This window comes from Haliotis rufescens, unplaced genomic scaffold (genome assembly GCF_023055435.1).
Source record: "Haliotis rufescens isolate VD_foot unplaced genomic scaffold, xgHalRufe1.0.p SCAF_16, whole genome shotgun sequence".
Classification (NCBI taxonomy): Eukaryota; Metazoa; Mollusca; class Gastropoda; order Lepetellida; family Haliotidae; genus Haliotis; species Haliotis rufescens.
In genome coordinates, this window is record NW_025963846.1 from 8214984 (window position 1) to 8239784 (window position 24801).

General features: G+C 43.1%; 1 protein-coding gene across 2 annotated transcripts in view; it reads right to left on the minus strand.

Moving 5' to 3' along the window:
• Nucleotides 1-523: 523 nt before the first annotated feature.
• Nucleotides 524-24801, minus strand: part of LOC124134133 (transcription cofactor vestigial-like protein 4) — a 103482-nt gene continuing 79204 nt past the window's right edge. For both annotated transcript variants that reach the window (XM_048396830.1, XM_048396829.1), the window contains exons 3-5: nt 7249-7625; nt 5012-5146; nt 524-4257 (exon numbers count right to left, since the gene is read on the minus strand). In XM_048396830.1, the coding sequence (XP_048252787.1) occupies nt 4025-4257; nt 5012-5146; nt 7249-7625 (745 nt within the window). In that variant the 3' untranslated portion in view covers nt 524-4024. The remainder of the gene's footprint in view (nt 4258-5011; nt 5147-7248; nt 7626-24801) is intronic.

Below are 24801 nucleotides of genomic sequence, written 5' to 3' on the forward strand. Positions count from 1 at the left end.
AACCCAAACATTGTGATTGTCTGAATAATTACCCTACCTGCATTCCTAGACAAGTATACATATGATAAATACTGTGTAACAACTCACAACAGGAAGGCTGACACCTTTGTTCATATTGGAACATAATGCTACATTATATATCAGTATATCTCACAGAGGCTGTTATCTCAGGTTAACAAGACAACTGTGCAGCTGACATACTAAACATGTAAACACTGTAACAACATGAAAACAAGCCACACCTCAAACAACAGTTACCCATGCTATTAATAATAGACTAAAAAAATGTCAATTTATTATTTTCTGTATCTGTATCACTCTACTGCTGATATGTATACTGTATTCGACATAATAAACGCCCAGGGCGCTCTCAAAATTAGAAATAGGGGGCTCTTATTAGAATATTATTTTGGTGAAAAAAAAAACAGAGTTGAAAGATTGTAAATTTCGTGGTTTATGCTGACAGCCTGAAATGTTTATATACGACAGATATATTTTTCAAGAATTTAATTGTCCATAATTAAGGATGCATATAACACACGAGTGTGTATTATACACGAATAAATAAGTCTTGTGTACATTGATCAATCAGATGGGGTGCTAATTGGGATTGTTCACTAGCCAATATATTAGCAAATATCGTCGTGGGTGCTTATTATGTGGAATACAGTAGTTCTACTATTTCAGGTCTGAATGTTGCTTGAAGATGTCATGCAAATTGTATGCAATGTTGTCACGACACATCTTCTGCTTCATGTCAAATTTAATATTTGTACATATTTTATTTCTCTTCGCAGCTGTCTCTAAAGCGTTGTACCACTATAAAAGTGTTGTACCAGTATAAATGTCTCCTTAAAAGTTGTTAAGTATATTCATCTTGTATATAAATTTCACAAAAAATAATTGAAATTTGAATACATGTATATCATTTACATCTCAAAATGATAATCTAAAGGATGTATGCATTTCTACTTCCAATACCGCAATGTGCAGCTAGGCATCCACACCTCCTAGCTTTCCCCAGTTAACTCCACTCCTCCTAGCTGTCCCAGTTAACTCCACTCCTCCTAGCTGTCCCGGTTAACGCCATTCCTAGATGTCCCAGTTAACACCACTCCTCCTAGATGTCCCAGTTAACTTCACTTCTAGCTGTCCCGGTTAACCCCACTCCTCCTAGCTGTCCCAGTTAACTTCACTTCTAGCTGTCCCAGTTAACCCCACTCCTCCTAGCTGTCCCAGTTAACCCCACTCCTCCTAGCTGTCCCAGTTAACCCCACTCCTCCTAGCTGTCCCGGTTAACCCCACTCCTCCTAGCTGTCCCAGTTAACTTCACTTCTAGCTGTCCCCAGTTAACCCCACTCCTCCTAGCTGTCCCAGTTAACCCCACTCCTCCTAGCTGTCCCGGTTAACCCCACTCCTCCTAGCTGTCCCCAGTTAACCCCACTCCTCCTAGCTGTCCCGGTTAATGCCATTCCTAGATGTCCCAGTTAAATCCACTCCTCCTAGCTGTCCCCAGTTAACCCCACTCCTCCTAGCTGTCCCCAGTTAACCCCACTCCTCCTAGCTGTCCCCAGTTAACCCCACTCCTCCTAGCTGTCCCCAGTTAACCCCACTCCTCCTAGCTGTCCCAGTTAACCCCACTCCTCCTAGCTGTCCCCAGTTAACCCCACTCCTCCTAGCTGTCCCAGTTAACCCCACTCCTCCTAGCTGTCCCCAGTTAACCCCACTCCTCCTAGCTGTCCCCAGTTAACTCCACTCCTCCTAGCTGTCCCCAGTTAACCCCACTCCTCCTAGCTGTCCCCAGTTAACTCCACTCCTCCTAGCTGTCCCAGTTAACACCACTCCTCCTAGCTGTCTCCCGTTAACCCCACTCCTCCTAGCTGTCCCCAGTTAACCCCACTCCTCCTAGCTGTCCCCAGTTAACTCCACTCCTCCTAGCTGTCTCCCGTTAACCCCACTCCTCCTAGCTGTCCCCAGTTAACCCCACTCCTCCTAGCTGTCTCCCGTTAACCCCACTCATCCTAGCTGTCCCCAGTTAACCCCACTCCTCCTAGCTGTCCCCAGTTAACTCCACTCCTCCTAGCTGTCCCCAGTTAACTCCACTCCTCCTAGCTGTCCCAGTTAACACCACTCCTCCTAGCTGTCTCCCGTTAACCCCACTCCTCCTAGCTGTCCCTAGTTAACCCCACTCCTCCTAGCTGTCCCCAGTCTCTTGTTTTAAGACAAATTGTTATTTGGATGTACAACTGTAATGGTAAGACATGTTTATTTTTGTTCTCTCTGTTCAGACAAATAGACAAGTATTATCAATCAGTGAGAATATATTTAATAATAACGAAGACATATATACATGATTTGAGGAAATGTTTCTAATGTTCTGAGGTGTCAGTTGTAAATTGCACATTTTGTGTCCTGTGATCTTGACACTGAGGTTGCATGAGTGTGTGTCCGGGACAGTGTCGTAACGCCATCATAGACAGTGTCATGACATCACTGAGAGTGTCACAACCCCATCATAGACAGCGTCATAACCCTATCATAGACAGTGTCATAACATCATCGAGAGTGTCGTAACCCCATAATTGACAGTGTTATGACATCTTGACAGTGTCATGACATCACTGAGTGTCATAACCCAATATTTTACAGTGTCATAACCCCATCATTGACAGTGTCATAACCCTATCGTTGACAGTGTCACAACCCCATCACTGACAGTGTCATAACTCCATCCTTGACAGTGTCACAATCCCATTATTGACAGTGTCACAACACCATCACCGACAGTGTCATAACACCATCACCGACAGTGTCATGACATCACTGAGAGTGTCATAACCCAATCACTGAGAGTGTCATAACCCCATTGTTGACAGTGTCACAACCCCATCACAGACAGTGTCACAACACCATCACAGACAGTGTCATAACCCCATTGTTGACAGTGTCACAACCCCATCACCGACAGTGTCATAACCCCATCACAGACAGTGTCACAACACCATCACCGACAGTGTCACACCACCATAACCAACAGTGTCACAACACCATCACTGACAGTGTCATAACCCATCTTTGCAGAAATAAAGAGGTTCGTGGTTGGGTGCCCAGTCAGTTACTGTTAAACTGGTCTAGATGACAAAACATGAGTTTGTCAGATGAGAGTAGTGTTCTTGTGTATGATCAAATTCAGACACGCTACGATTGCCAACTTGCCGAGCTCAGCCCGTCATTACAACATGTACCACAATACATAACAATAAGCCATGAGAAAATTGTTTTATGCCCTAATATTCCTCCTTCGCTGGCCTGCATAGGAAATGTTCAGTCCATTCCTCCTGTTGATAACCTTAGAAGTGTCATGAATAAACAGTAATAGACATGAACAGTGACCTGGCCTTGGGCAGGCATGGCCAACATGTCCGTCAATTACTCAATACAATAAATCATTTTAACAATAGTCAAATATATGAATGTATTATCTGAAAGTTATATTCTTCATATATAACAGTTAAATATTTTTTTTTTTATAATCAATGAACGTCAGCTTCACCAGCCGACTGAGACACAAAACTGAAAAAGACTGATTAATCAGTCCACAGTGTTTTCCTTCATAAATAGTGGTGGCTTGCCACCTTCATGTCACGACATGGGAATCTCATGAAATCCATCATAAACGTTACATACATACAATATCTTCTTCCATATGTACACACTGATTGCCATTTCAAAATCGTAAACATCAACCACATCGTCATTGTCTTGTGTGTGAACCATGGGCTTCACAGGGCCGTGTGACAAGACAACACATCCATAAAGACGCTTGCAATCAATGGAACTTGTAAGCACAAGTGTGCTAAACCACAGCGAGTGTCATGGCATATCCCTGCCTCTTTGGTATGATAGGTGGCCGGCCAACACATGGCACAGAGTTATCTCCCTTACATGGCACAGCTGCAAGGAGTTGAGAGTTTTTGGAGTTGCCTCCCTTGCACTATAACCACCTGAGCAGTTGCTGCTGCGTCTATGTGGTCACTATGGAGGCGTGTGGGGGAGACCCAGATGGCGAGGAACAAGATGATCCGTGACAGTTGCTCTCTTTCTCGGCTTTTATTCTTAACCATGTGTCGCCTAATGCCTTAGCAAAGTGGTCATCAACTGAGCCGGCAAACATGTCCTTGACTGGGTCCGACTTGGCTTTTATGGCCGTCCACGTTGTGTCTCCCAGCGACTTGGCAAAGTGATCGTCAACTGAGCCTGAAACCAATCAGATATATTCCATACAGTTTCAAGTGTGTAATGTATCCATGTTTTTTCTTGGTCATATATATTTTGAGAATTGTTTATTTGTCCTTTTCCCGATATCGTCAGATTATGTATTTTCGGACATTATACATTTTCAGAAGGCCCTGTTTATCACAGTTATTCACAATAACAAGTGGTGTGGCGTCGCACAGACATTGTAAATATTTGGATAATGGCATGTTTTTAAGTTAAAGTTGTCTTTATAAGTGGGTGACTAACGGGATCAGGTGGTCAGGCTCGCTGACTTGGTAGATGCATGTCAGTGTGTGGATTGATGCTCAGGATATCAATCACTGGATTGTCTGGTCCAGACTCGATTATTTACAGACCGCCGTCATATAGCTGGAATATTGCTTAGTGCGGCGTTATAAAACAAACAAACAAAATATAAGTGTGTGAGATAATTTACAGTTGTTCATGTGAAAATTAAGAATATTTCTTAAGCGTCCGATATGGACACATGGATATTTCTGACTACTGGCGTCAGGATATTTCAAGATTCAGCAATGGATTTATCATATCATGGCAGAGTTATGTAACACAATGGCTGATTTAAAAATGGCCAAAAATTTCTGAATGTATGAATGTGTCTTATGGTTCAAATGGGATGGGCGGGGGGGCGCACCCTGGGGGAGCGCACCCTGCCTCGGGATCTGCGAATGTCGTACATGCTGCAGTCTAAAGCTGCCACCGCTGCTTCACTCACCTGTGATGGAGACGTTAGCATGCACTGCAGTGGCAGCAGCGACAGTTGTGGTTGTTGTTTTGGTCTGGATAGAATCTTTGTAGTTGTGGCCCAAGGATCTGCGGAAGTGTTCCTCAATGGCTGGATCTGTCACTACTGCAAGAAAAATTGTCATCTTAATTCAACAGGTAACATAATGCATCATCAAACGGTACCACAGGTAACAGAATGCATCATCACAAGGTACCACAGGTAACAGAATGCATCATCACACGGTACCACAGGTACCAGAATGCATCATCACACGGTACCACAGGTAACAGATTGCATCATCACATGGTACCACAGGTAACAGAATGCATCATCACAAGGTACCACAGGTAACAGAATGCACCATCACAAGGTACCACAGGTAACAGAATCCACCATCACACGGTACCACAGGTAACAGAATCCACCATCACACGGTACCACAGGTAACAATAATATATAGTAAAAAGACAATAATACATCAGATCCCACATCTAACAATAATATTTGTCATAATTTGTTTGTTTGTTGTTTAACGCCGCACTCAGCAATATTCCAGCTATATGACAGTGATCTGTAAATAATCGAGTTTGGACCAGACAATCCAGTAATTGATATCATGAGCATCGATCCATGCAATTTGGATCAGTGACATGCACCAACCAAGTCAGCAAGCCTGACCACCCAATTCCGTTAGTCGCCTCTTACGACAAGCGCAGTCGCCTTTTACGGCAAGCATGGGTGATTTTGCAGTGAAGTTTCCGTTAGTATATTCACAGGTTGAAATTAATTCTTTCCGACACAATTACATTCATATTGCAAACATGTGCATGAAAGTCATACATGAATATTTCATGGGTAGTTATCTACAGACTTTGTGAGTTATCAGAAGCACTGATGAAGTCTAAGCGATTACTCCAGCCCTTATGACTAGTTCAAGAAATAACGTTCAAACATTGTATATCAATTGATGAAAATAACTGGGTTTTTTCTCCCCTCTATTGATATGTTTTACTGCTCTAATAAATATGACTTTTCACTATTACTGCAAAGCTTCTCTTAAACCTACAAAGCTTTGGCTTCCATCAAACATTTTGACAGCAGGAAATATATCTGTTTAAAACAGATATATAAATGAACATGCTTGTTTTTCTTTCATTTCTTGCTATTTTTCATTTTTCTGTTTACTTCTGTTTACTTTAGCAAAAGAAAAAGTGATGATATTTCCAGAGATGAGGTGACGTCACTGAACTCAATAAATGTCATAAATCAGAGGTAAATGCAAAAAAGGCCAAGTGCAGTATCAAGTGTGGATGCAGCCACTCAAAAACATTCACAGATTTCCAGTCAGCCTGTTTCTTATGAAACTGTCTATGTTTGTTACCTTCTCAAAGTCAAAACTATTCTCTTCAATTCTCAGAGACACTCCTACACTAACCACACATTTCACTCACAATTTGCTTAGGGCCCTTTGTAGAAAGTGATGCCTTGAAATATCACTACCCCTCCACGAAGCGCACAATAACCTGTTTTAACAGTGGCCCATCTTGTAAAGCAACTACTGAACTGATACATGAGTGGCCCATTCCAAACAGCAATCCTTGAACTGTCATATAAGAGCACAACCCAAACACCAATCCTTGAACTGTTCTATCATTTCACAACCCCCAAAATCAATCCTTGAACTGTTCTAACGGTGCACAATCCAAAATCAATCTTTGACCTGTTCTATCATTTAACAACCCCCCCAAAACAATCCTTTAACTGTTCCAACTGTTCTATCGATGCACAACCCAAAATCTATCCTTGAACTGTTCTATCATTTCACATACACCCAAAATCAATCCTTGAACTGTTCTAATGGTGCACAACCCAAAATCAATCCTTGAACTGTTCTGTCATTTCACAACCCCCCCAAATCAATCCTTGAACTGTTCCTACTGTTCTATCGTTGCACAACCCAAAATCGATCCTTGAACTGTTCTATCATTTCACGTACATCCAAAATCAATCCTTGAACTGTTCTAATGGTGCACAACCCCAAATCAATCCTTGAACTGTTTTATCGATGCACAACCCCAAATCAATCCTTGAACTGTTCTATCAGTGCACAACCCCAAATCAATCAATGAACTGTTCCATCAATGCACAATACAAAATTCAATCATCCCGAACTGCTACCTTACCCAAAGCAATCCCTTAAAAATAAGAGTTGTCAGTTGTCTTACCTGCTGCTGGTATGTTAGATGGCGGTGATGACTGCTCCTCCGGGCTCGAACAATGGCCATACCGCTGTGAGGAACTACTGCCTGGCGATGACGCCGTCGCACATGTGATGACCGACGGACGTAGCTGCGGACGATGAGGTGGCGGGGAGCCACCACATGAGAGTGACAGATTTAAGGGTGCGTTCTGGATGTCGGGGGAGGGGAGCTCGGGTGGATGGCTGGGTATACTGGGATGTTGGTCGTGACTAGGGTGAGAAGGAGGTGGTGGCGGGGGTGGGGGAGGGGGGTACAGCGTCCGCAGGTTGTACGAGGAGTCGGCAGGAACTGTCTCACATGGGTAGTATGGATAGCTGTCCCCATTAAAACTTGTAAATTGCCTGTAAGAAAAAGACAGCAAATTAAGAAATCATCACATTAGCCATGACAGCACCTAGCCCAGCATTAAGCAGGCTATGTTTTTCGTTAAGTGGAATGTTACCTTGCTTTACAGTCCTGCACCATGACTGTGGGATATATGTATTTTATGAAAACCAAACCAATCTAGACATATATCAAAGCAAGTCCAGCCAGCTCTATTATGAAATCAACATCATGAATTTTTTTAAAAAAATTTTAGAGGAGGGAAATGCATTGTGTAATAAAAGATTTTATAGGCTATATGTTAATCTACTTGCTTTCTAATTGGCTAGTGAATACTAGTCTTGGCACTAGCATGGGTCATATTGTACCACCAGTCAATATGTTTCCACCAGTCAATATTTCAGGTTAAGTTGCATCCCTGCATAATATGACATAACAGCTCTAAACATAAGTATATATCATCAGTCCGGGGTGATGGGGTAACATCGTGATCAAAGTGGGGCAAAGTCATGCCATAGACCAGGGTTCAATTCCCAATATTGGTAAAATATATGAAGTCTATTTCTTGTTGGACACCGCCATGATATGTGTGGATAGTGCTGAAAGTGGCAAAAAATCTACACAGAAAAATTATGCACACCCCACGAATGAATCGCTGTCTATCCAGCTACTAGAGGTGTCCCCAATGTGGATGCCAAGGAAAATGGTCCCCATTGAGCCAACTGCTTGTTATAAGAGATGACTTCAATGGGTTGCGGATGCTCATAATGGCTGCTGAGGATTACCAGCCAAAGGAGGATCCTATACACTTGGTTCATGGTAATGGTGAAACGATACATCGGTACACAAGTGCATCATGAGTTTCATGTGACGATAAGATACACGATACTTTTTTTTCTGAATTGATACAAGACATACACTTGCTGAAATAAATTACTCTTCGTTTAATGATCTCTGACGTTTTTGTGAGTCAAATGTCGCAAAAAATTTGTAATAAGCATTTCAAGTTGACTACTAGTGAGTGAGTTGGGTTTAACGCCGCTTTTAACAGGATTCCAGTTATATCACAGCGTGTCAGATTAATGTGGGAGGAAAGCCCGAAGTGATGCAGGTCTCAGACATTTACCACTTCGGTGAAACCAACGAGCACGGGTATGGTGCTTACAAACCTAGAAACATAATCGGGGCGAACCGGGATTCGAACCCACAATCATAGGTTTCTGGCGTGCCCAAGGGACACAACTCTGCACAGCGAATTGCGGCGCCTTAGATGATTGGGCAACCCATGCCCCCTGTTGACTACTAAAATTAGACGCTATGTACATGTGTCTACAGCTAGCTTTTCCTTTTGAACTTCCCATGCGATTTGACGTAAATATGCATATCGCGACATGTATCATATTTTGACCTATGTATCGCGATACGTATTGTATCATGACCTTGCTGTATCATTTCACCCCTAGATTATGGACTGTCTTCTTGTGTCATACTTCTACTGAACTAAGGAGCAAGTATTAAATCCTGTTCTTCTAATTCAGGGATGAGAACGGATATTTTCCTTTTCAGCTGGAACTTATTTGCAATGGTGCGTGGTCCATAAACTGGTGATGTTTATGGAGGACGCCATCAGATTTTAACAAATTTGTGGTCACTAAAATAAGCAGATCCGCGGAAGATTCTCATCCCTGATAATTTCACATCACTCTCCAAGGCTCTCTGCTGCCTACCTCTTTACGGTAGCAATTAGGAAGGAACATCCTACCCTAGTGTTATATCATTTATCATGTATGGCTTTTGGTGTAAACCCTTTTTTCTGCAAGAACTTGACCACAGTTCCGCAAGTTAGTCCCTTTTCCACAGGTCACACACGCCTGCTTATTTTACTGATTTGTCACACTGAAACAAATTCCTCAACTGACTCAAGTTTTTTTGACTATATTTCTAAATTATCATGGCATGTCCTAAACAAAAGATTCCACTATTACGCAATTCCTTCTATGTGAGACTCAAACGTATCAATCAACTCTTGTATGTTATGAGTCACAGTGTCCCCTGGAGAGTGCGGAGCTTACAGATGACACAACTCGCCACGGTCCTCTGTTGTCATCTCAACACATAGCATGATAAAGGAAATATACAGCAACAGGGATACAAATACATAGCATGAGATTCCGTGGCATCTGATTGGCTAACCAAGCAATATTTCCATAACCCCCAAAACTGCTGTTTCTTGATTGGCTGGTAATGGAATGGGTGGGGCTTGAGCTGCATTATTTCCACTGATGAAACAAACCGTAATGATCAATTTAACATGAAATATCCGAAAATAACGCCTTTAAAACTCCATTAAACTATATCCTCCAATGAATTCAATTTATTTAATGCTGATGGCAATTCAGATGCCAGTTCAAAGTTCAAATTTAACACAAGTCACTGTTTAATTTTTATGCAAAGCAATGCTATATTTTAATGCAAAGCAATATGTAATTCTGATGCCGACTTAATGTTAATTTCAATGCAAACTCAAAAATTTATCTAAAACGTGTACTTTCCCTCTGAGTGCAGCAGGTTTGTAGATTACAGCTAAGCCCTCTCAATTTGATTTGGGACTTGAAGTGACTTGTGAAGTTCCAGGCTGAAAGAGGGCATACCTGTAGTGTTTAAGTTGTGACTGTACCTCCTGTATTTACACTCAGATGAGTCATATGTACAATAATGAGTTATGAGGCTTCTAACTTGACAGGCTCCTAACTGAAAGACACTGTCAAGCTCAGCCCAGAGCACCACAAGTGTTATAGTTGCCTGGTTGATATAGCTGTTATGTGCCACCAATATATACCACCTTGAGTCACAGCGTTGCACTCCGTGTAGGAGAACAGTTTTAAAGAACTTTTTAAACATTTCAATTACTTTTTCTATTTGTATTTTTGTCATGTTGCAATTGTATAAAAAGACTGGAAGAAATTTGATAAAAAATAAATATATAGCTACATTGATCCAGATTGTTCACTCCTGCATTTTATATATTTAGTGGGTACCTAAAAATGTGAAATTGTGTTTTTGTTTGTTTTTTCTTTAAGGCCGCACTTACAGCTATATGACAGCAGTCTGTAAATAATCGAGTCTGGACCAAACAATCCAGTCATTGACATCATGAGCACTGATCCACGCAATTGGGATACGATGACATGCATCAACCAAGTCTGCGAGCCTGACACCTGATCTCGTTAGTCGCCTCTTACGACAAGCATAGTAGCCTCTTACGACAAGCATAGTCGCCTTTTATGGCAAGCATGGGATGCTGAAGACCTGTTCTACCCTGGATCTTCACCGGTGAAATTGTGGGTGACTATTAGAGTAATGTTCCAGCAATATCACAGCACTGGATCACAAAATGTATCCAATTTGGGTAAAGAACCCTGATCTTCGGTGTGTGGAGTGAATGCTGTAACCACTAGCCTAAGAAACTCAGCAATTCTTCGTTCTGTGTGAAGCAGATACCATGAATCTTGTAAACTCATGAAATGTGAACAGAATTGAGCAGTGTCAGCAACACATGCTACAGATAGCTGCCTAACATGATATAACAAGGCTGCTGTATATCCCAGTGGATGATATAACCTATCAACATTGTGTTACCCAACTCCAGGTAGACCTAACAGAATTGAGCTGTGTTGGCAACACAAGGCTACATCTCTCCAACATGGTACAACAAGGCTTTATATCCCAGTGGTGATATAACCTTTCAACTTTGCGCTACACAACCCCAGGTAGAACTTGTACGACTGCTGAATACATAAAATGCCACCACCTCACGGCATGCAGTTGCTAAGAGTTATCTGCATGGGATTACATCATTATTACACACACGTGTTTCTCAGTGGCGCTTGCCTCATTCCAACATGCTGGCGCTGCCCTGACATTGGCATGGAATCATGTAGCAACAATATTGTCTGGTACTACTGTCGGCTTGCTCCACTCCCCTACACCACAGCTTGTCTACCTTCAGGGATGATACGACTGAATGACTGGTTGTTTGTTTGTTGTTTAATGCAACACTCAGCAATATTCCAGCTACATGACAGGACCTGTAAATAATCCAGTCTGGACCAGACAAACTAGTGACTGATAATGTTAGCAACGATCTGTGCCATTGGGGTGCAATGACAACTAAGTCTGTCATCCAATTCACTGAGTCACCTCCTACGACAAGCATAGGTTGCTGGGGACATTTTCTAACCTGGAATCCCAATTTCCATTACTAAGAGGCTTTGTGTACCATGCCAGATTCATTGAAGTGTATGCTTTGGCCTGATGAAACTGATGTTGTGGTTCTAATTGCATGCAATTTCAAAAAGGGTAGATAGATTACTTTCTTGTAAAAACACCTTTATGCTTGAGACCTACTTAAAATAGCAGCGTTTTGTATCTATTTTTATTTTGTTACGAACTTTGTCACTATGAAAATATGTTGAGGCTGACATCTTAAATTAGGAAACTGTTAATTGGAACATCAACTGTTCAGGCCAAACCAGATACAGAACAGAACTGATTGTGTCACTGGGCCACCATGAGATCAGATTGTCACTGGGCCCCCATGAGATCAGATCGTGTCAATGGGCCACCATGAGATCAGATTGTCACTGGGCCACCATGAGATCAGATTGTGTCACTGGGCCCCCATGAGATCAGATTGTCAATGGGCCACCATGAGATCAGATTGTCAATGGGCCACCATGAGATCAGATTGTGTCACTGGGCTCTCATGAGATCAGATTGTCACTGGGCCACTATGAGATCAGATTGTCACTGGGCCACCATGAGATCAGATTGTCACTGGGCCACCATGAGATCAGATTGTGTCACTGGGCCATCATGAGATCAGATTGTCAATGGGCCACCATGAGATCAGATTGTCAATGGGCCACCATGAGATCAGATTGTGTCACTGGGACACCATGAGATCAGATTGTGTCACTGGGCTCTCATGAGATCAGATTGTCACTGGGCCACCATGAGATCAGATTGTGTCACTGGGCCACCATGAGATCAGATTGTGTCACTGGGCCCCCATGAGATCAGATCGTGTCAATGGGCCACCATGAGATCAGATTGTCACTGGGCCACCATGAGATCAGATTGTGTCACTGGGCCCCCATGAGATCAGATTGTCAATGGGCCACCATGAGATCAGATTGTCAATGGGCCACCATGAAATCAGATTGTGTCACTGGGCCATCATGAGATCAGATTGTCAATGGGCCACCATGAGATCAGATTGTCAATGGGCCACCATGAGATCAGATTGTGTCACTGGGCTCTCATGAGATCAGATTGTCACTGGGCCACTATGAGATCAGATTGTCACTGGGCCACCATGAGATCAGATTGTCACTGGGCCACCATGAGATCAGATTGTGTCACTGGGCCATCATGAGATCAGATTGTCAATGGGCCACCATGAGATCAGATTGTCAATGGGCCACCATGAGATCAGATTGTGTCACTGGGACACCATGAGATCAGATTGTGTCACTGGGCCACCATGAGATCAGATTGTCACTGGGTCACCATGAGATCAGATTGTCACTGGGCCACCATGAGATCAGATTGTCACTGGGCCATCATGAGATCAGATTGTCACTGGGTCACCATGAGATCAGATTGTCACTGGGCCACCATGAGATCAGATTGTCAATGGGCCACCATGAGATCAGATTGTGTCACTGGGCCACCATGAGATCAGATTGTCACTGGGTCACCATGAGATCAGATTGTCACTGGGCCACCATGAGATCAGATTGTCACTGGGCCACCATGAGATCAGATTGTCACTGGGTCACCATGAGATCAGATTGTCACTGGGCCACCATGAGATCAGATTGTCACTGGGCCACCATGAGATCAGATTGTGTCACTGGGCCACCATGAGATCAGATTGTGTCATGGGCCACCATGAGATCAGATTGTCACTGATCCACCATGAGATCAGATTGTGTCACTGATCCACCATGAGATCAGATTGTGTCACTGGGCCACCATGAGATCAGAATGTGTCCTGGGCCACCATGAGATCAGATTGTGTCTGGGCCACCATGAGATCAGATTGTATCATTTGGCCACCATGAGATCAGATTTTGTCACTGGGCCACCATGAGATCAGATTGTGTCACTGGGCCATCATGAGATCAGATTGTCACTGGGCCACCATGAGATCAGATTGTATCACTGGGCCACCATGAGATCAGATTGTCAATGGGCCACCATGACATCAGATAGTCACTGGGCCACCATGAGATCAGATTGTCAATGGGCCACCATGAGATCAGATTGTCACTGGGCCACCATGAGATCAGATTGTGTCACTGGGCCACCATGAGATCAGATTGTATCATTGGGCCATCATGAAATCAGATTGTGTCACTGGGCCATCATGAGATCAGATTGTCAATGGGCCACCATGAGATCAGATTGTGTCACTGGGCTCTCATGAGATCAGATTGTCACTGGGCCACTATGAGATCAGATTGTCACTGGGCCACCATGAGATCAGATTGTCACTGGGCCACCATGAGATCAGATTGTGTCACTGGGCCATCATGAGATCAGATTGTCAATGGGCCACCATGAGATCAGATTGTCAATGGGCCACCATGAGATCAGATTGTGTCCTGGGCCACCATGAGATCAGATTGTGTCACTGGGCTCTCATGAGATCAGATTGTCACTGGGCCACCATGAGATCAGATTGTGTCACTGGGCCACCATGAGATCAGATTGTGTCACTGGGACACCATGAGATCAGATTGTGTCACTGGGCCACCATGAGATCAGATTGTCACTGGGTCACCATGAGATCAGATTGTCAATGGGCCACCATGAGATCAGATTGTCACTGGGCCACCATGAGATCAGATTGTCACTGGGCCATCATGAGATCAGATTGTCACTGGGTCACCATGAGATCAGATTGTCACTGGGCCACCATGAGATCAGATTGTCACTGGGCCACCATGAGATCAGATTGTGTCACTGGGCCACCATGAGATCAGATTGTCACTGGGTCACCATGAGATCAGATTGTCACTGGGCCACCATGAGATCAGATTGTGTCACTGGGCCACCATGAGATCAGATTGTCACTGGGTCACCATGAGATCAGATTGTCACTGGGCCACCATGAGATCAGATTGTCACTGGGCCACCATGAGATCAGATTGTGTCACTGGGCCACCATGAGATCAGATTGTGTCATGGGCCACCATGAGATCAGATTGTCACTGATCCACCATGAGATCAGATTGTGTCACTGATCCACCATGAGATCAGATTGTGTCACTGGGCCACCATGAGATCAGAATGTGTCCTGGGCCACCATGAGATCAGATTGTGTCTGGGCCACCATGAGATCAGATTGTATCATTTGGCCACCATGAGATCAGATTTTGTCACTGGGCCACCATGAGATCAGATTGTGTCACTGGGCCATCATGAGATCAGATTGTCACTGGGCCACCATGAGATCAGATTGTATCACTGGGCAACCATGAGATCAGATTGTCAATGGGCCACCATGACATCAGATAGTCACTGGGCCACCATGAGATCAGATTGTCAATGGGCCACCATGAGATCAGATTGTCACTGGGCCACCATGAGATCAGATTGTGTCACTGGGCCACCATGAGATCAGATTGTATCATTGGGCCACCATGAGATCAGATTGTGTCACTGGGTCACCATGAGATCAGATTGTGTCATTGGGTCACCATGAGATCAGATTGTATCATTGGGCCACCATGAGATCAGATTGTCACTGGGCCACCATGAGATCAGATTGTGTCCTGGGCCACCATGAGATCAGATTGTCACTGATCCACCATGAGATCAGATTGTGTCACTGATCCACCATGAGATCAGATTGTGTCACTGGGCCACCATGAGATCAGAATGTGTCCTGGGCCACCATGAGATCAGATTGTGTCCTGGGCCACCATGAGATCAGATTTTGTCATTGGTCCACCATGAGATCAGATTGTATCACTGGGCCACCATGAGATCAGATTGTATCATTCAGCTATCATCAGATCAGACTGTGTTTTCAGCAAGTGCTGTGGCAGTGATATTGTCATGTTGTATACTACACCGATTCCGGTACCGCTGATTCTCTGCCCGACTTGGCAAGGTGACAAGGGGGCAAATTACATGTGTATATTTCAACACAGCTCTACCTGACAGACGAACAAATCGCAGCCACTTTCCCACGCTTTTCAAACACTCCATCACTGCTTCTTCAACAGAGATTACCTTACAATAATTCCTCTCTTCTGAATCATGGTGGGGACAGCAGTGGGTGGAACACGGTTCTAGACCAACCAACTCTCTGCTTTGTTACAAGCATCAAAGTCCTTGCATGTGCAGCCTCTTAAATAAATTGCCTCCAAAATGTTCTTAGAACTGTTCATTGTCAATTGCCCATCACTAGTCTAGATAACTGTGTCATGAAAATGCGTCGCAGTGTAACCATATTCTTTAACTGTTAGACTGATATAAAGAGGAATTCTATTTGTTTTCAACCCCAGGATGAGACCTTTTGGGAATATCTATGTATAAATAAGGTGTCATTGCTTCGTCCCCATTACTGCTGAACCTGATTGTTTTAAGACCTGACTACCCATGTTGAAGTTGTAGATCACAGCGGCCTGAACATAATCTATTGTCTGGTCAGGCCAACCAGTGGTTGATAGCATGATAACACCAGTTCACTAGAATTGAGTGAGAGATGATGCTTTAGAGAGATGATGATGTGAGGCAAACCAGTGGTTGATAGCATGAGCAATAATCAATTTCATTAGGACACAATGACACCTTCCCAATTCTCCCTATCAATCCTCTCATGAAAAGTATGTGCATGTGTGGGTACATGCTTTTACTAGTCAGGACTAATGGCAGTCTTCCGAGTGCTAGGCAGGATCACATAAAGAATAAGTACCATGTTTAAACGTTTAGTGAAATCGTGGGCATCGAGCCACTGACCTTCCATTCGCCTAGCAGGAGTTCTGAATCCACTCAACCACAGAGGTTCCCACCAGCGCTAATGACAGTTGACAGCATAAGATATCGGTCTACCAAAAACTTTTGAGTCTGCATGTTAATTAATCAAGAAATGAGCCCTTTGCATCATTTTCAGTCAATACTAGTGTGAATATGGTCTATTATGACCTGAGCTTACTCACAACTCACATTGTCACATGCAATAACGGATTGCCCCTCGCTTGACTCAAGTGTCAGTTCGATGGTAGAATTGTCTTCCTGCTGGGACATGGCATCTGTTCTTCCACTGCTGCATCCATACTGACTCATTAATCATGTCTGCAACCACCTCGGACCATATTTCACTGACAATAGCCATTATGTCCACTCCAATATTCATGTCTATCAATAAATAACGACACACAGCGCCAACCATTTCAAGAAGAAGCTGTCACCACATCAGAACAATGCCTTGACATATTTCTTCTATTCCTTGCAGTTCCTCTTCAATATTCAAGTACCTTTTCAGTGTCTGAGAGTCAGTCCACAAATGGGCTTCACACACCGTACCACTGTGGGGAATCGAACATGAGTCTGGCATCCCGCAGGCTCCCCCACAAAGTGAGTGAGTGAGTGAGTGAACATGGTTTTATGCCGCTTTTAGCAATATTTCAGCAATATCACGACGGGGGACACCAGAAATGGGCTTCACACATTGTACCCATGTCGGGAATCTAAACCCGGGTCTTCGGCATGACGAGTGAACGCTTTAACCACTAGGCTACCCGACCCCCCCCCACACACACACACAAAGATGAGTGAGAGTGTGATTAACTTGAAGCAATATTCACAAGATCACAAGAAAAACAAATCACATAGCCACTTTCATGTTCCATTATGTCTCTACGCATATATATTCTTTTCAAATAAAAACAAAACATTAGCTATATCGAAATATGTTTTCTATGCTTCATAATACAAAGCTTTTTATCAAATGCCATAATCTTTGCAGTATTTATTTCAAAGCAGAGTCAAGACAAATTAAGATTCGACGGACATAAGCCAACATGGAAGAGGTTTTAATTGAGAACCCAAAACAAACAGTCTCTATTATGATTTAATGATTATCAATGTGGGTGGGTGAGTGGGTGAGTGGGTGAGTGGGTGAGTGAGTGGGTGAGCGAGTGAGTGAGTGGGTGTTTGGGTGAGTGAGTGAGTGAGTGAGTGAGTGGGTGTTTGAGTGAGTGAGTGAGTGAGTGAGTGAGTGAGTGAGTGTTTTATGTTATAAGCAATATTCCAGTTGTATCACTGCCGGGGTCTCAAACCTGGGCCGTTGATGTGAAGAGGGAAAGTTTTAATCACCAGGCTACCCCAATGCCTTGTCTGATATACAATATCTACCAAGTCAAGGGGTATTCAACTGCATGACTTTGATCAGCCAATCCTCAACAAGCGCCAGAAGTCAAACAAGGAGGACGTAAACATCGCGAATGCACTCATTCACCCCAATGCAGTTTTTGATGTCCAATCTGAACAGTGTTTGAAAAGATCTATTGTTTTGTGTGTGTGTGAAACTTTTCTGATCTCAACATCGCCTACAGGAAAAGGAACAATACTTTCAACTTGACTATTGTGGGTGAACCCACCAGTTGAACCTAAGTAGGTGATTACCCCCCCTGCTCATCAAAACATGAATCAGATCCACTAACCAGCATTAATGCTGTTGATATGAAATCATCTACCTCATCAATGAGAAACCTCCAGTAAATGCTTCTTCAAAACCCATAACACCCCAAAATGCCCCCATTCAACCAGCACAAATAGATTCAACTCCAGAGTTGTATCAAAGTTGTGACCCGTCACTCCAAGTCCCCATTTCACACACAAAAACTGTTGTGTTTGTAAGTAATAACAACTCAATAATTCTAACACTAAAGATGATGATTCATCTATGAAGGATGATATGAATTTCATCCTGGAAAGTGTTTTCTTTTCCAATGTTAAGGATGAATGAGCTGGCATTATGTATTGGTCCCACCACAAGGTGAAGCTCTGGTCTACTTGAATCGTCTTCATTTCTTTACTTGCCGAGCTCATGCATACCGTATTCGACGTAATAAGCGCCCTGCTCTAATAAGCGCCCACGGCGATATTTGTTAATATAATGGCTAGTGAACAATCTCAATTAGCACCCCTTCCAATTGATTAATGTACACAAGACTTATTTATTTGTGTATAATACGTACTCGTATGATTATATGCACCCTTAATTATGGGCGATTAAATTCTGGAAAAATATATCTGTCGTATATAAACATTTCAGGCTGTCAGCATAAATCACGAAATTTATGATCTTTCAACTCAAAATAATATTCTAATAAGAGCCCCCTATTTCTAATTTTGAGAGCGCCCTGGGCGCTTATTACATTGAATACGGTAATCATTGTTCTACTTCATCATGAAATCCTTACATCATCTGATAAAATAACAAGAGCAGATGTTTCAGGCTGGGCCCTGAGGCTGAAATCATCGTCATCAAGTCAATGGTATTATTAAAGATCTCAAGATAATGTGTACAGAGCCTTAGATTTTTTATTTGAGATTCAGGTGATTTGATTCATCGTCATGACAACTACCTTAGAGATAATAAATTTTGAAACTGATGAAGCCATGAGAAAGATGGAGTGGTGACTAGTAGCTGGTGCAGCTGCAAGGAACATGGCAGCCACATCCAAGTGATGAGGAATGGCTGTAGAGTGAGAGTGAGTGAGTGAGTGAGTGACTATGGTTTTATGCTCATGTGCAGTATCCCAGCCATGGTCTGGTTAAATAATCTTCCAGATCAACCCACGAGTAATTCACATCATATTCAGATCTTCAATCGGCTCCACATATCAACACACCTATATAGCTTTACATAAGAAGCCTGTTACTGAAGCAACCTTTGAAATTCACACTAGTCAGCTAATTGTGCTGAGAACAAGAATAATCTAATGAAGGTAGGCCTCATAGACTATAGTAGCATTTAAGGGATGTATTTCTGAACCTGTTTGGACCAGCTAAAAACTCTGAGTACTGGACTAGTATTTTTTTTTAAAATTTCTAAGGAGTGGCGAAATGCTCAACTCAAATAATCAGCCCTACCCCAGTCAAACTTGAGGTCAATAGTGTGAGCATCCACGGCCCTCACAGAGATATCCAATACAGCCCATGCAAGTCTATAATATTTGGCAAGTTAAGATTACTGCACTTCCTGAAAATGAAGAAAGTCTCCTGCTCTCTGTTATTTTGTTCTTAAGAAAAATTAACAACTGCTTTTTGTGTAAAATACGTTCATTTCAGAGACTAGATGTAAGTCTAAGAATTGGGTTGAGATGGTCATTAAGCAGGAGTCAAGCATGGGGTTCTGGGCCTGTTTCACAAAGCGATCATAGCGCCAAGATGATTGTAAATTCCATTATTTAAAATGGACTTAAGACAGTCACAGTGCTATGTTCGCTTTGTAGGATGGAGCTCTGGTGACTTATACTAAAACAGAATCCCAATGGAGAGACAAAGACGGAGTACCAACGACCCTGTTTCCTGAAATTCTGAGGATTGTGCAAAAATTCTCTGAGTATTGCCCCATGAAGATCCAGGTCAGATTTTGCCTTCAAGAACCAATGCTTGTTGTGAGCGGCAACTAACAGGATCGGGTGGTCAGACTTGCTGACTTGGTTGATGCATGTCATCATATCTCAATTGCGTAGATCGATGCTCATGATATCAATCACTGGTCTGTCGGGTCCATCACTTACAGACCACTACCATATAGCTGGAACAGTGCCGAGTGCAGCATTAAAAGACAAACATATCATTTATTAATATGACACTGAATAATTAGGGTCATCCTTAACTACAAGACATAAAATTTTGAGTCTACAATCTCAATGAATGAATTGCCCTGGGTGTGAATTGGCCCGAGTCTGCAAGCTTAATAATCTGCTCTGGAAATATCATTTCAAATATATAACCATTCTGTACAGTCATAAGCAACAGATGATATTTGGCGACACCTACTAATGACTCAGAGCTATCAATAACTGATGAAGTGCTTCCTTTAAGCACTAATTAACACACTTAACATGTGCAAGTACCAAGGAGTTCCAGCCACCTGCAGGAGGAACCACAGCAGGATGGCACCAATGCACTCATCTGATGGCTGCACACACGATACCTCCACACAAGGGAATGTTTTACAGCTGTCACGAAGTTCATGTAATACAATTCAAACTGTTTCTAAATATGTTTGTCAATAATTGCCTCCTATGGAAACTGTTGAGCTCATGGGACGGGCTGGGTCATGCCGACCTCGGCCACGCTCTCTGTTGATGATAATTACGGCGTTGTCTGCTCAGCGCTCACTGATAACTATGCCTATCAGACTGACTGGTATTTCAAGAAACTTGCTGAAGATCAAAAAGTTGGTGTGTGGCTTGCAAAGAGGGGATGACTCACTCAGCACTCAGAAGTAAAGCTGCTATTACTGAGTGAAAACAACAGACTGCATCATCAGGTCATATCTATCATCCCCAGTACCCATGTTTTGTCTACCCATATGGTACAATGTATCCCCAGAATAGATCCCCAGTACCCATGCTTGTCTACCCATATGGTACAATGTATCCCCAGAATAGATCCCCAGTACCCATGCTTGTCTACCCATATGGTACAATGTATCCACAGAATAGATCCCCAGTACCCATGCTTGTCTACCCATATGGTACAATGTATCCCCAGAATAAATCCCCAGTTCCCATGCTTTTCTCCCCATACAGTAGAATATATCCCCAGTTCCCATGCTTGTCTCCCCATGAGCATTATGGTAGAATAGATCCCCAGTACCCATGCTTGTCTGCCCATGAGGATAACGGTAGAATATATCCCCAGTTCCCATGCTTTTCTCCCCATGAGGATAACGGTAGAATATATCCCCAGTTCCCATGCTTTTCTCCCCATACAGTAGAATAGATCCCCAGTACCCATGCTTGTCTCCCCATGAGGATTATGGTAGAATATATCCCCAGTACCTATGTTTTTCTCCTCATACAGTAGAATATATCCCCAGTTCCCATGCTTTTCTCCCCATGAGCATTTTGGTAGTATATATCCCCAGTACCTATGCTTTTCTCCTCATACAGTAGAATATATCCCCAGTACCCATGCTTGTCTACCCATGAGGATTATGGTAGAATAGATCCCCAGTACCCATGCTTGTCTACCCATGAGGATAACGGTAGAATATATCCCCAGTACCTATGCTTTTCTCCTCATACAGTAGAATATATCCCCAGTACCCATGCTTGTCTACCCATGAGGATTATGGTAGAATAGATCCCCAGTACCCATGCTTGTCTACCCATGAGGATAACGGTAGAATATATCCCCAGTTCCCATGCTTTTCTCCCCATACAGTAGAATAGATCCCCAGTACCCATGCTTGTCTCCCCATGAGGATTATGGTAGAATATATCCCAGTACCTATGTTTTTCTCCTCATACAGTAGAATATATCCCCAGTTCCCATGCTTTTCTCCCCATGAGCATTTTGGTAGTATATATCCCCAGTACCTATGCTTTTCTCCTCATACAGTAGAATATATCCCCAGTACCCATGCTTGTCTACCCATGAGGATTATGGTAGAATAGATCCCCAGTACCCATGCTTGTCTACCCATGAGGATAACGGTAGAATATATCCCCAGTACCTATGCTTTTCTCCTCATACAGTAGAATAGATCCCCAGTACCCATGCTTGTCTACCCATGAGGATTATGGTAGAATATATCCCCAGTACCCATGCTTGTCTACCCATGAGGATTATGGTAGAATATATCCCCAGTACCTATGCTTTTCTCCTCATACAGTAGAATAGATCACCAGTTCCCATGCTTTTCTCCCCATGAGGATTATGGTAGAATATATCCCCAGTACCCATGCTTGTCTACCCATGAGGATTATGGTAGAATATATCCCCAGTACCTATGCTTTTCTCCTCATACAGTAAAATAGATCACCAGTTCCCATGCTTTTCTCCCCATGAGGATTATGGTAGAATATATCCCCAGTACCCATGCTTTTCTCCTCATACAGTAGAATATATCCCCAGTTCCCATGCTTGTCTTGCCAATGAAAATTGGGTTGTCAGATTCTGTGATGCGGCTGATTGAGGGATTTCCAAGACATGACTATTTACAGACTGAAGTACTAGAGGTGAATAAAGCAGGCAGTAAAGCAAAACAAAATTCACTCGCAACTTGATTTGAACTAATCCATATTGTGCATCCCGTCGAATATGTTGTTCCGTGACTGCAGCTGTGAACGCAAGGGACCTTAGACAGTTGGGGGGCAGAGGTGTCCTCCCTTCCTGAGGATGAAGCACTGTAACTGTTGCTACCATGGTTACTGGACAAACGTGAACTACATACAAATGTCACAAGCAACATTTTCTGTCATGGATGCATCCCAATTTCAGGTCAAACTTTCATCTGCTGAGGGACCTTCACATAATCCAGTAGACTAGATATGATGAAAATGTTTTAATACTGCTTTAATCTCCCCTTGCAAGTTCAAAAATTTAAAACTACTCCAAAACAGTGTTTGACATGATTTTGAAACCCAACAAGACAGTCAGGCAGGTGACCCATAAATGTTGCCTGCCCATCTTCAAAGTTACCTACCCGTGAAGATCCGGGGTAGAATAGGTCTTCAGCAACCCATGCTTGCTGTAAGAGGGAACTAACAGGATTGGGTGGTCGGGCTCGCTGACTTGGTTGATGCATGTCATCGATGCTCATGATGTCAATCACTGGATTGTCTGGTCCAGACTTGATTATTTACAGACCGCTGTCATATAGCTGGAATATTGCTGAGTGCGGCGTTAAACAACAAACAAACTCAAAGTTACCTGCCCGCATTGTAAACATTATAAATATTAAAATAATGTGAAAATTATGTGACAAATCGTGTCTTTATTCAGTTGAAATAATGCAAAGACTTACTTGAGGATCTATGATAAATTGAATCTTTAAGTAGTCTTAAAATTATCTGCCTGACAGTAGGGCAGGTTTGAGGAAAATTTCATGCAGCCTGACAGAAAAGTTACCAGCCACGGGCAGGCTGGCAGGCAGTTAATTCTGACCCTGCTCCATCTCAACCTTTCATCAACACTTTAATCTTGTCCCCCACCACTAAAGACTGAACGACTCACTTACATATTACAAACACAGTACTTACTCTACCAATGTTTAGAACTGAGATATCACCGAGTACAAATGCTTACATCAGCAAAACTAAGCCTCTGTGCTCCGCTCCTGTCTGAAGCTGTACGTATGTCAGAGATGTATCTCCATTCTTTTTACACTGCATGCAAAGTGGAGCATGCTGGGCTCCTGTCTGAAGCCGCTTCCTTCCACAGGTGACTCATCCTCGTCCTGAGTCTTGGAACGTCACCAAACTTCTACCTGTGTGGGCCCTGTTATTGTTAACCCTCATAGAGGCCTGCTTGTTGGTGGTTTTGTATTACAGTCACAATACAGCGTGGCAACACAGGGGGGAGGACCGAGGGGGGAGGACCGGGGGAGGACCACTCCCTATACGCTGGGCATGTATCAGTCATGTCTAGAACAGAGATCAGGTGGTTGCCAAGTGTGACCAGGCTCATCGGTGTCACCATAATGGCAGGAACTCTATTGACAACTGGGCCCACTTGCACAAAGCGATCTTAGCGCTAAGACTATCGTGAGCCTATGTTAAAGTATGGGAGTTACGATCATCTTAGCGCTAAGATTGCTTTGTGCAAGTGGGCCCTGGTTTGTTGGTAAATTATAACCACCCAATCCTCAGTTGGTCATCTCTGACTGTCTCCCACATCCATGGGAGCTAACATCCTAGTCTGAGGTCTATAAACATGGGGTACTGGGGACCTATTCTTCTCGGGATACCCCTCATGGGAGACAAGCTGACACTGATGTTTACAAGTCTTTTGGAAAGTGAAATATTTTATAATCTGGAAAACTTTAAAATCTATTCTTGCATGGAATGATGGAAGATGGGGACAATATAATAATGAGAGGTAGTGTGGTTGATTGGTCTGTTTGTCTGTTTGTCTGTAACTAATCAA